This window comes from Capricornis sumatraensis, chromosome 8 (genome assembly GCF_032405125.1).
Source record: "Capricornis sumatraensis isolate serow.1 chromosome 8, serow.2, whole genome shotgun sequence".
Lineage (NCBI taxonomy): Eukaryota > Metazoa > Chordata > Mammalia > Artiodactyla > Bovidae > Capricornis > Capricornis sumatraensis.
Window position 1 is genome coordinate 92148897 of NC_091076.1, and position 13844 is coordinate 92162740.

The 13844-nt window shown below is 44.0% G+C and overlaps 1 protein-coding gene across 1 annotated transcript; it reads left to right on the top strand.

Annotated features, from left to right (window-relative positions):
- The first annotated feature begins 612 nt into the window (after window positions 1-612).
- On the top strand, window positions 613-13348 carry KLHL10 (kelch like family member 10). Its single transcript, XM_068976012.1, has 5 exons — window positions 613-806; window positions 9825-10314; window positions 11708-12325; window positions 12614-12763; window positions 12974-13348. Exons 1-5 carry the CDS (start codon window positions 613-615, stop codon window positions 13346-13348), a joined length of 1827 nt encoding a protein of 608 aa, XP_068832113.1.
- The last annotated feature ends 496 nt before the right edge of the window (window positions 13349-13844 follow it).

Below are 13844 nucleotides of genomic sequence, written 5' to 3' on the forward strand. Positions count from 1 at the left end.
GTGAAGGAGACATAAGTGAGTTCTGTTGAACAGCCAGAAGGTGCTTCCTTCTCTGGACTCGTTCCTCATCACAGAAGATGGGTGACTCATGTCCAGAGGGTAGGAAAGCCCTGGACAGGTGGACCAGAATGAAAGCTCATCAGCTTTACTTCTTCCCTCTGCCTTCTCTGACTTAGCTTCCCAGAACTCTGTCTGGGAGTCAAGTGCCGGGCCGTAGAAGAAGGTAGATGGATGCTACAGAGATGCCCAGCTGAGTACTTGAAGTAGGCCATGGGAGTTAGAGTGAAACAGAACTCTGATGTGGTGGTGGTGGTGGTCACGGGGCCCTGTTCTTCTGGTTGCGGAAGGTGTGGTGTGGTCTTCAACCTGAGTGGTGCCTTGGGGGAGGGGAGAAGGAAGAAGGACAAGGACAGGAGAGAGTTCCAGAACTTGAGAACACAATCCTGAGAGTGACCTCACTGCGGCCTCAGGATTCTGGAACTTGGGCTGCCTGATGGGCCCTATATGAAAGATGTAGTAGGGAAAAGGAGCGACAGCTGGCTAAAGGGGCCCCCCCACAATCCTCCCCGACACCCTAGGAGAGCAGCCTCTCTCCGCTGATCCCAGGGTGCCATGGAGATGGAGAGCACGGCGGCCTCCACACGGTTCCACCAGCCTCACATGGAGAGGAAGATGAGTGCGATGACCTGTGAGATCTTCAACGAGCTTAGGCTAGAGGGCAAGCTCTGCGACGTGGTCATCAAGGTCAATGGCTTTGAGTTCAATGCCCACAAGAACATCCTCTGTAGCTGCAGCTCCTACTTTAGGTATAACAGGGTTGCTGAACTAAGCCAAAGGGGGAACTGGGCTCATTCCGAGACGGTTTGGTTCATTTCATGTTTCCCACCCCACGATCTTAAGTTTAGGGACCCTGTCAAAGCCCTGGGCTTCTGTAGACTGGCTTCTTTGTTTTCTGAAGAGGCCCAACCAGGGCCAGAGCCTCTCTGGTTTTCAACTGAATTTCAACCAGCTGTTGGTGGGTCAGGTGCTTTTTTTCTTTGATTTGCACCCACACCAACCTTTGGGACAATTGGACCCCTGTACTGGATTTCCTACTTAAACCTAGGTGACAGTGCCACCTCAGCTACCCCTTAAGCCCCTGAGACTGTTTCAGGCAGGGTGATAAATTAACAAGGATAGAGAAGGATGTGAAGGGAAAGAACCCAGGAAATATTTATCAGAAGAAAAAGGAAGTTTGAGCCAAAAGTGTTGTAATCAGGAAGGTAAAGAGCTATCTTGCTTATGAGCTGAAAATATTTGAGTGCTCAGTTCCAATGAAGATATGGTAAGTGTGTCCCACTTAAACATTCTCATTTGTGTAAACCCAGAGCAAGGTATACAAAAAGGTCAAAGAGCGCATATTTTAAGTGGACTTTTGCAGGCCACACAGTCTTTGTCACAACTACTCCACTCTGCTTTCAGTGCGATAGCAGCCATGTTTTGATGTTGTTCAGTCGCCCAGTTGTGTCTGACTCTTCATGACCCCATGGACTGCAGCACGCCAGGCCTCCCTGTCCCTCACCATCTCCCAGAGTATGCCCAAGTTCATGTGCGTAGTATCAGTGACGTCATACAGCCATCTCATCCTCTGATGCCCTCTTCTCCTTCTGCCCCCAATCTTTCCCAGCATCAGGGTCTTTTCCAATGAGTCAGCCGTTTGTATCAGGTGACCAACATAGTAGAGCTTCAGCTTCAGCATCAGTCCTTCCAATGAATATTCAGGGTTGATTTCCTTTAAGGTTGACTTGCTGTCCAAGGGGCTCTCAAGAGTCTTCTCCAGCACCACAGTTCGAAGACAACAATTCTTCGGTGCTCTGCCTTCTTTATGGTCCAGCTCTCACAACCATACATGATTACTGGAAAGACCATAGCCGTGACTATACAGGCCTTCGTTGGCAAAGCAATGTCTTTGCTTTTCAACACACTGTCTAAGTTTGTCACAGCTTTCCTGCCAAGAAGCAATTGTCTTCTAATTTCATGGCTGCAGTCACCGTCCACAGTGATTTTAGAGCCCAAGAAGAGGCAATCTGTCACTGCTTCCACCGTTTCCCCTTCTGTTTGCCATGAAGTGATGGGGCAGGACGCCATAATCTTAGTTTTTTTTAATATTTAGTTTTAAGCCGGCTTTTTTTACTCTCCTCCTTTACCCTCATCAAGAGGTTCTTTAGTTCCTCTTCACTTTCTGCCATTAGAGTGTTATCATCCACCTATCTGAGGTTGTTGATGTTTCTCCTGCCAATCTTGATTCCAGCTTGTAACTCATCCAGCCTGACATTTCTCAAAAAGCGCTCAGCATGTAAGTTAAATTAACAGGGTGACAGCAAACAGCTTTATCATAATCCTTGTTCAATCCTGAACCAGTCAGTTGTTCCACACAGGGTTCTAACTGTTGCTTCTTGACCCACATACAGGTTTCTCAGGGGACAGGTAAGATGGTCTCGTATCCCCATCTCTTTGAGAGTTTTCCACAGTTTGTTATGATCCACACAGTCAAAGGCTTTAGTGTGGTCGGTGAAACAGAGGTAGATGTTTTCCTGGAATTCCCTTGCTTTCTCTGTGATCCAGTGAATGTTGGCAATTTGACTTCTGGTTCCTCTGCCTTTTCTAAACCCTGCTTGAACATCTGAAAGTTCTCGGTTCACGTAATGCTGAAGTCTAGCATGCAGGATTTTGAGCATAACCTTACTAGCATGAGAGATGAGTGCAATTGTCTGGTGGTTTGAAAATTCTTTAGTACTGCCCTTCTTGGGAATTCGGATGAGGATTGACCTTTTCCAGTGCTGTGGCCATTAGTGGGTTTTCCAGATTTGCTGACGTATTGAGTGCAGCACTTTGATAGCATCATCTTTTAGGATTTTTAAATAGCTCTACTGGAATTCCATCACATTGACTAGCTTTATTTATTTTTAATAATTTATATTTTTATTTTTGACTACTTTGCTGGGTTTTCATTGCCGCGCGTGGGCTTTCTCTAGTTGTGGAGAGTGGGGGCTACTCTCTAGTTGCAGTTCACAAGCTTCTCATTGCAAAGCTCAGGCTCCGTAGCTACGGCACACAGGCTTAATTACTCTGCGATATGTGGAATCTTCCCAGACCAGTGATTGAACCTGTGTCTCCTACATTGGCAAACAGATTCTTAACCTCTGGACCACCAGGGAAGTCCCACTAGCTTTACTGACAGCAGTGCTTTCTAAGGCCCACTTGACCTCACACTCCAGAAGGTCTGACTGTGGATACCTTTCTGTGGTAAAGAGACTTGCATAACTCAATGAAGCTATGAGCCATGCCATGTAGGGCCACCCGAGACAGACGGATCACAGTGGAGAGTTCTGACTAAACAAGGGAATGGCAAACCACCCCAGTATACTTGCCATGAGAACCCCATGAAATGTATAAAAAGACAAAAAGATTTGATACTGAAAGATGAGTCCCCAGGTCGGAAGGTGTCCAATATGCGACTGGGAAGAGTGAAGGACAACTGCTAATAGCCCCAGAAAGAATGACGCAGCTGCGCCAAAGCGGAAATGATGCTCAGTTATGGATGTGTTTGGTGATGAAAGTAAAATCCAGTGCTGCAAAGAACAGTATTGCATAGGAACCTGGAATGTTAGGTCCGTAAATCAAGGTAAATTGGACATGGTCAAGCAGGAGATGGTAAGAATAAACATCGATATTGTAGGAATCAGTGGACTAAAATATACAGAAATGGGCGAATTTAATTTCAGTTCAGTTCAGTTGCTCAGTCGTGTCCAACTCTTTCTGACCCCACAGACTTTAGCATGCCAGGCTTCCCTGTCCATCACCAACTCTCAGAGCTTGCTCAAACTCATGTCCATCAAGTTGGTGATGCCATCCAACCATCTCATCCTCTGTCGTCCCCTTCTCCTCCTGCTTTCAGTCTTTCCCAGTATCAGGGTCTTTTCAAAAAATAAATCAGTTCTTTGCATCAGGTGGCCGAAGTATTGGAGTTTCAGCTTCAGCATCAGTCCTTCCAGTGAATATTCAGGACCTCCTTTAGGACTGACTGGTTTGATTTCCTTGCTGACCAAGGCACTCTCAAGAGTCTTCTCCAACATCACAGTTCAAAAGCATCAATTCTTAGGAGCTCAGCTTTCTTTATAGTCCAACTCTCACATTCATCCATGACTACTGGAAAAACCATAGCTTTGAACAGATGGACCATTGTCGGCAAAGTAATGTCTCTGCTTTTTAATATGCTTTCAGAATCAAACACGACTGAAGCAACTTAGCAGCAGCAGCAGTTAGGTGGTCATAGCTTTTCTTCCAAGGAGCAAACATCTTTTTAAATTTCATGGCTGCAGTCACCATTTGCAGTGATTTTGGAGCCCAAGAAAATAAAGTCTGTCACTGTTTCTACTGTTTCCCCATCTATTTGCCATGAAATGATGGGACCAGATGCTATGATCTTAGTTTTTTGAATGTTGAGTTTTTGGTTTTTTTTTCTGAATGTTGAGTTTTAAGCCAGGTTTTTCACTCTCCTCGTTCACCTTCATCAAGAGGCTCTTTAGTTCTTCTTTGCTTTCTGCTATAAGGGTGGTGTCATCTACGTATCTAAGGTTATTGATATTTCTCCTGGCAATCTTGATTCCAGCTTGTGCTTCATCCAGCCTGGCATTTCACATAATGTACTGTGCATATAAGTTAAATAAGCAGGGTATCCTTAACATACTCCTTTCCCAATATGGAACCAGTCCATTGTTCCATGTCCAGTTCTAACTGTTGCTTTTTGACCTGCATACAGATTTCTCAGGAGGCAGGTAAGGTGGTCTGGTATTCCCATCTCTTGAAGAATTTTCCACAGTTTGTTGTGATCCACACAGTCAAAGGCTTTGGTGTAGTCAATAAAGCAGAAGTAGATGCTTTTCTGGAACTCTCTTGCTTTTTCAATGATCCAATATATTGGCAATTTGATCTCTGGTTCTTTTGCCTTTTCTAAATACAGCTTGAACATCTGGAAGTTCTCAGTTCACATACTGTTGAAGCCTGGCTTGGAGAATTTTGAGCATTACTTTTTTTTTTTTTTTTTAAATTTACAGCTGCGCTGGGTCTTTGTTGCTTTGTGAGGGCTTTCTCTAGCTTCAGCGAGAGGGGATGGGTGGTGGACAGGCTTCAGCAGTTGCAGCATGCAGGCTCAGTTGTTGTGGCAAAGGGGCTTAACTGCTCCATGGCATGTGGGATCTTCCCAGACTAGGGGATTGAACCCATGTCTCCTGCACTGGCAGGTGGATTCTTAACCACTGTGCCACCAGGGAAGTCCCTGAGCATTACCTTACTAGCATGTGAGATGAGTGCAATTGTGCAGTAGTTTGGACATTCTTTGGTATTGCTTTTCTTGGGGATTGGAATGAAAACTGACCTTTTCCAGTCCTGTGGCCACTGCTGAGTTTTCCAAATTTGCTGGCATATTGAGTGCAGCACTTTCACAGCATCATCTTTTAGGATTTGAAATAGCTCAACTGGAATTCCATCACCTCCACTAGCTTTGTTCATAGTGATGCTTCCTAAGGCCGACTTGACTTCACATTCCAGGATGTCTGGCTCTAGGTGAGTGATCACACCATCGTGGTTATCTGGGTCATTAAGGTCTTTTCTGTATAGTTCTTCTGTGTATACTTGCCACCTTTTCTTAATAACTTCTGCTATTAGGTCCATACCATTTCTGTCCTTTATTGTGCCCACATTTGCCTGAAATGTTCCCTTGGTATCTCTAATTTTCTTGAAGAGATCTCTAGTCTTTCCCATTCTATTGTTTTCCTCTATTTCTTTGCATTGATCACTGAGGAAGGTTTTCTTATCTCTCCTTGTTATTCTTTGGAACTCTGCATTCAAATGGGTATATATTTCCTTTTCTCCTTTGCCTTTCACTTCTCTTCTTGTTTAATCTATTTGTAAGGCCTCCTCAGGCAACCATTTTGCATTTTTGCATTTCTTTTTCCTGGAGATGGTCTTGATCACTGCCTCCTGTACAATGTCACCAACCTCCGTCCATAGTTCTTCAGGTACTCTATAAGATCTAATCCCTTGAATCTACTTGTCACTTCCACTGTAAAATCATAAGGGATTTGATTTAGGTCACACCTGAATGGCTTAGTGGTTTTCCTTACTTTCTTCAATTTAAGTCTGAATTTTGCAATAAGGTGTTCATGATCTGAGCCACAGTCAGCTCCCAGTCTTGTTTTTGCTGATTGTATAGAGCTTCTCCATCTTTGGCTGCAAAGAATATAATCAATTCTGATTTCGGTATTGACCAACTAGTGATGTTCATGTGCAGAGTTTTCTCTTGTATTGTTGGAAAAGGGCATTTGCTATGACCAGTGCATTCTCTTGCCAAAACTCTGTTAGCCTTTGCCCTGCTTCATTCTGTTCTCCAAGGCCAAATTTTCCTGTTACTCCTGTTACTTGCTACTTTGGCATTCCAGTCCCATATGATGAAAAGGACATCTTTTTTTGGCATTTGTTCTAGAAGGTCTTTTAGGTATTCATAGAACCATTCAATTTCACCTTCTTCAGCGTTAGTCTTTGGGGCATAGACTTGGATTTCTGTGATAATGAATGGTTTGCCTTGAAAACGAACAGAGATCATTCCGTAATTTTTGAGACTGCACCCAAGTACTGCATTTCAGACTCTTGTTGACTATGAGGGCTACTCTATTTCTCCTAAGGGATTCTTGCCCACAATAGTAGATATAATGGTCATCTAAATTAAATTCGCCCATTCCAGTCCATTTTAGTTTACCGATTCCTAAAATGTCAATGTTCACTCTTGCCATCTCCTGTTTGACCACTTCTAATTTATCTTGATTCATGGACCTAACATTCCAGGTTCCTATGCAATATTGTTCTTTACAGCATCAGACTTTACTTCCATCAGTAGTCATTTAATTTAGTTGGACCATTATATCTAGTACTGCAGGCAAAAATCCAATAGAATAAATGCAGTAGCCCTCATAGTCAACAAAAGAGTGTGAAATGCAGTACTTGGATGTTACATCAAAAATGACAGAATGATCTCGGTTCATTTCCAAGGCAAACCATTTCAACATCACAGTAATTCAAGTCTGTGCCCCAACCACCGATGCCAAAGAAGCTGAAGTTGATCACTTCTGTGAAGATGTAGAAGACCTCCTAGAACTAACACCAAAAAAAGACGTGCTATTCATCACTGGGGATTGGAATGCAAAAGTAGGAATTCAAGAAAAGCTAACAGGCAAGTTAACAGGCAAGTTTGACCTTGGAATACAAAATGAAGCAGGGCAAAGGCTAACAGAATTCTGCCAAGAGAATGCACTGGTCATAGCAAACACCCTTTTTCAACAACACAAGAGACGACTTTACACATGGACATCACCAAATGGTCAATACCAAAATCAAATTGATTACACTCTTTGTAGTCAAAGACAGAGAAGCTGTATACAGTCAGCAAAAACAAGACTTGGAATTGACTGTCGCTCAGACTATCAGCTTCTCATAACAAAATTCAGGTTTAAACTAAAGAAAGGGGGGAAAACCACTAGGCCAGCCAGGTATGACTTGAATCAAATCCCCTATGAATATGCATTGGAGGTGATGAATAGATTCAAGGGATTAGAACTAGTAAACAGTGTGCCTGAAGAAGTACGGACAGAGGTATGTAATATCGTACAGGAGCCAGCAAACAAAACCATCCCAAAGAAAAGCAAGAAGGCAAAGTGGTTACCTGAGGAGGCTTCACAAATAGCTGCAGAAAGAAGAGAAGTGAAAAAGCAAGAGAGGAAGGGAAAAGTACGCCCAACTAAACACAGAGTTTCAGAATAGCAAGGACAGACAAGAAGGCCTTCTTCAATGAACAATGCAAAGATATAGAGGAAAACAACAGAAGGGGAAAGACTAGAGATCTCTTTAGGAAAATTGGAAATACCAAGGGACCATTTCCCCCAAAGATGGGCACAATAAAGGATAGAGACAGTAGAGACCTCGTAGGAGAAGAGATCACGAAAAAATGGAAAATAGCCATGGACAATTCTAACTGAAATGACATGGCTGTGTTCCAAAAAATTATTTTATTATCAAAATTTGAATTTATTATAATTTCCGGGTGTCACAATATTTTTCCCAATTTAAAAATGTAAAAAAATTCTTAACTCTTGGGCAGGACAAAAATAGAGGAGTTGGGTTGAATTTGGCCCAGAGGCTATAGGTTTGCAGACTTCTTTGATAGAGAATTTGATCTCTGAGCCCATATTTCCTTAAACTTCCTAGAAAAAGGATGCAAAAATATATTAGGGCAGGGACTTCTGCAACACCTAGAAAAGTACCTAGCTATTTAGAAAGGACCCAATAAATAATTGTGGAATAGTGGTCATTTATTCATTCAATAATTTCTAATTGAGTGCCTATTTTGTGACAGGTACTTGGAAAAAAACAGACATAAATATTCCTGTTCTCATTAAGTTTACCTTCAAATAGGGGGAATAGGCATTTAATAAAATATATACCTGATCATAATTGCTAGGGAAAAAGAAGATGGACATGGTTATTTTAAATAGGATTACCATTTTGCTGACAAAGTGACATTTGAGGAAAGACTTCCACAGGGTGAGGTCTTGGAAAATATGGAAATCTGGGGCTGGGGGGTGGTGGGGAGCCTTCCAGGCCGAGTAGAAAACAAAGTGCAAAGGACCCAAGGTGGAAGCATCTCTGGTGTATTCAAGGAAAACAAGGCCAGCAGGGCTGGAATAAGGTGAGAAGGCAGGCGAGAGGAAATATGATTAGAGAGGTATTCATGGTCCAGATCTCAGGCGTCTTTTGTAGTCCCTGGTAAGGATTTCATATTTTACTCTGTAGATAACAAGGGAAGCCAGTGGAAGTTTCTGAGTGGAAGAGGAGCATAAACTCATAAGGATCACTTTGGGGGTTGGGATAAGACTGTAAACTCTGGAGATGTCAAGGGCAGAGGCAGAGAGATCAGTTAGGGCAGGGGTCCCCAACCTCCAGGTCACGGACTGATACCTGCCTATTAGGAACCAGGCTGCACAGCAGGAGGTGAGAGGTGGGCAGCTTCACCTGTATTTACAGCCAATCCCTATCACTCTCATGACTGCCTGAGCTCCACCTCCTGTGAGGTACATGGCGGCATCAGATCCTCACAGGAGCGTGAACCCTGCTGTGAACTGTGCATGCGAGGGATCTAGGGTGCAGGCTCCTTATGAGAATCATTCTGAAACCATCCCTACCTCCCAGTCCATGGAAAAACTGTTTTCCACAAAACTGGTGCATGGTGCCAAAAAGGCTGAGGACTGACGAGTTAGGGGGTTTATTCGCAATAATCGAGGAAAGAGATGGCGGTGGCTCAGACTAAGAAGGCAGCAACAGGAGCAGTGCAAAGTGATCAGATTCTGGATATGAATACTACTTGTTTTAAAAGTGTATTTGCTCAAGTTTAACTTCTTTAATTGGTTTGATAGACAATGGGCTGAGACAGAGAAGACCTGGGTCATACCACCAGCTGTAGATCTCAATTTCTCCATCCCTAAAATGGGGAAAAGGGCTACTGATCATGCAAATAGGAATAAAAGTGACCAAAGACCTTGGAAAGGTTCTTTTGCCCACTATATAAAGCCTACTCTCCACCCGCTCACCTCACACCAATGTATTTCCGGTATACTAACTGTGTGCTATTTGGAAAATGTCCAAACGCTCCACAAGAAAAGGGTGGGGGGGTGGGGGAAACATGGCAGACCAGAGAGAAATATTTCAGTGACTGCTAGCTTTTGTCTCTCTTCCAGAGCTTTGTTTACAAGTGGCTGGAACAACACTGAAAAGAAGGTATACAACATCCCTGGCATTTCCCCCGACATGATGAAGCTGATTATCGAATATGCATACACCCGGACGGTCCCCATCACACCGGATAATGTGGAGAAACTCTTGGCTGCTGCAGACCAATTTAACATCATGGGTATTGTCAGGGGTTGCTGTGAGTTCCTCAAGTCGGAGCTGTGTTTGGATAACTGTATCGGCATCTGCAAGTTCACAGACTACTACTACTGCCCTGAGCTGAGGCAGAAGGCCTACATGTTCATACTGCACAACTTTGAGGAGATGGTGAAAGTCTCAGCAGAGTTTTTAGAGCTCTCAGTCACTGAACTTAAGGATATCATTGAGAAAGATGAGCTCAACGTCAAACAAGAAGATGCTGTATTTGAGGCCATTTTAAAATGGATTTCTCATGACCCCCCAAATAGGAAGCAGCATATTTCAGTTTTGCTTCCCAAGGTCATTTATTTATTTTTTGTGGGATGCTTTGATTGTTCACTCTTTTTTTTCTGGCTGAGCCGTGTGACTTGTGGGATCTTAGTTCCACGAAGTGAAGTGAAAGTCGCTCAGTTGTGTCTGACTCTTTGCAACCCCATGGACTATACAGTTCATGAAATTCTCCAGGCCAGAATACTGGAGTGGGTAGCCGTTCCCTTCTCCAGGGGATCTTCCCAACCCAGGGATCAAATCCAGGTCTCTCAAATTGCAGGCGGATTCTTTACCAGCTGAGCCACAAGGGCAGCCCAAGAATACTGGAGTGGGTAGCCTGTCCCTTCTCCAGCAGATCTTCCCGACCCAGGAATCAAATGGGGGTCTCTTGCATTGCAGGTGGATTCTTTACCAACTGAGTCAGTTCCGTGCCCAGGGATCAAAGCCATGCCCCCAGCGTGGAGGTTCACTTGGAGTCCTAACCACTGGACCACCAGGGAATTCCCTTAATTGCTCACTTTTGATTCATTAATCCCAGAGGGATTGTCCCAAGGACTACACTCAAAGACGTTTGACAGATGCCAGAGTTGTTGTTATATTTATATATATACTTATATATAATACATATATAAATATACTTATATATGTGGACTTCTCAGGTGGCGCTAGTGGTAAAGAACCTGCCTGCCAATGCAGGAGATATAAAAGACTTGGGTTTGATCCCTGGGTTGGGAAGACCCCTTGGATGAGGGCATGGCAACCCACTCCAATATTCTTGCCTGGACAGTCCCATGGACAGAGAAGCCTGGTGGGCTCCGGTCCATGGGGTCACAAAGAGCTGGACATAACTGAAATGATTTAGCATGCAGTCACTTATAGACGTACATATGTAGAAGGCATCCCCTGCCATTCTCTGGAATTTTGAAGCTTTCTTCGCCCCTGGCATGACTAGTTCCTTCTGCCCCAATTATTTTCTCTTTGACCAAAATTCTGATAGTGGGGGAAGAAGGCAGGTCTTCAAAAGAATTCTAAAAGGTCTTCCTTTCACCTCTTTCCTTCTGTGAGTTTCCCCAACCAGGACAGGAGTTGGACTAGAAACCAGGTCATGAGCACTGCACTCAATTGTAGCCATCTGGTGCTACTTCATGTTACCTTATATACAGAGACATAGATATCCAATCACTGAACAAGGACCACAGCTTTTTCTAGTCTAAAAGTCCTGTCCAGGGGCCAAGGAATGGACTAGCTCTGTGACCACTTGAGGTGGCTTCTCTTTCACTCATTCTCAGCATCCAAATGTAAGTTACAAAAATAAAACATGACCCTAGTGCATTCAGTGGAGGCTGTGAAGTTGTGGGCTTAAGGACATGGGTTTTTCAGACACCTCACCTCATCTGAATGACTTTCTGTATTTCCTTCTTAGGTTCGCCTGGCCCTAATGCATGCTGAATATTTCATGAACAATGTTAAAATGAATGACTACGTCAAAGACAGTGAGGAATGCAAGCCAGTCATCATTAACGCCCTGAAGGCCATGTATGACCTAAATATGAATGGACCTTCTAATTCTGATTTCACCAACCCTCTCACCAGGCCCCGCCTGCCCTATGCCATCCTATTTGCAATTGGTGGCTGGAGTGGTGGGAGCCCCACCAATGCCATTGAAGCATATGATGCTCGGGCAGACAGATGGGTGAATGTCACTTGTGAGGAAGAGAGTCCTCGTGCCTACCATGGGGCAGCCTATTTGAAAGGCTATGTTTATATCATTGGGGGGTTCGATAGTGTGGACTATTTCAATAGTGTTAAGCGTTTTGACCCAGTCAAGAAAACCTGGCACCAGGTGGCCCCAATGCACTCCAGGCGTTGCTACGTCAGTGTGACAGTCCTCAGCAATTTTATCTACGCCATGGGAGGCTTTGATGGCTATGTGCGTCTCAACACTGCTGAACGTTATGAGCCAGAGACCAACCAGTGGACACTCATTGCCCCCATGCATGAGCAGAGGAGCGATGCGAGTGCTACAACGCTCTATGGAAAGGTGAGACCCCTGGGGAAGGCAGAAATAACACTTTGTTTTTTGAGGTGGATGGAAAACAGAAGCGGCAGCATTCACCTTGCAATACTAACCCCTTCATCCCACGACTAAGTGGCCCCTTGTAACTATCTTTTACTTATTAAAAAGCAGTGTGTGCATGTGTGGAAAAAACTCAGACTGCAGACTGGCATCTGAAGTGTCCTCGGCCCCCAGCCACCATCATATACACCCTCTTTCTTTCTACTCCCCAGAAGTAACAATTTTACTCAGCCTGGAACTCTCTTCACACAGGTCTACATATGTGGTGGGTTTAATGGGAACGAATGCCTGTTTACAGCAGAAGTGTACAACGCTGAGAGTAATCAGTGGACAGTCATAGCACCCATGAGAAGCAGGAGGAGTGGGATAGGTGTAATTGCTTATGGAGAACACATATATGCGGTGAGTTTCTTTCATAGAACAAATTGATAGCCTAGGTTTTCTAGTAGCAAATAGGTTTATACTACCAGTGGGAAGTATTTGAAAGCTTCTTATCCATGGAAGATAGTGGAAAGAGGGAGGTATGAAATCACAGGTCCCCCGCAAGGAGGGGATCCTGAGTGAACAGAAGCGACGGTTAACAGCCAGGCTTGTTTCCTCTGCTGTCCACAGGTAGGCGGCTTTGACGGAGCTAATCGACTTAGGAGTGCAGAAGCCTACAGCCCAGTGGCTAACACTTGGCGCACGATCCCAACTATGTTTAACCCTCGTAGCAATTTTGGCATCGAGGTGGTAGACGACCTCTTGTTTGTGGTGGGTGGTTTTAACGGCTTTACCACCACCTTTAATGTCGAGTGCTACGACGAGAAGACTGACGAGTGGTATGATGCTCATGACATGAGCATATACCGCAGTGCTCTGAGCTGCTGTGTGGTGCCAGGGCTGGCCAACGTTGGGGAATACGCAGCTAGACGGGACAACTTCACAGGACTGGCACTGCGAGACGAAGTAAAGTACTCTGCCTCGACAAGCACCCTACCTGTATGAGCCTCTTCATATTAGCTAATAAAAAGTCTAAGCAATAAGAATTAATTCTTTTTTTAAAATAAATGCAGTGTTTAAACTTGTAAGAGTACTGGAAAATGTTCAACTTAAGGGAGCAAGGGTTGGATGATGGAAGGGAGTACGAGGGGAAGAAGGAAGCAAGTTATATTCAATGGTCCATAATTAAAACGAGAGATCACAGTGCAAGTCAGCTCTAAAGAAATACATTTATTTAAAACTTACATCAAGACGATTAGTAGCTCTAACACAGAACAAGGTAGCTTTAGGAACATAAAACAAGCTATTTTACAAGGTTATGTCTCAGACTGTCCTAAATTCTACATCTCTGACTTAATTAAAGGGAGACAGTCAAGATTATACTTGCGGTAAGACAGGGGCTCAATACTGCTAGCCCAGAAAACTCACTGTATCAACTTGAACTAAGTATTTATTTTACATGTAACTCAATGAGCCCCTGCACACAGACCATAAGAGCTTC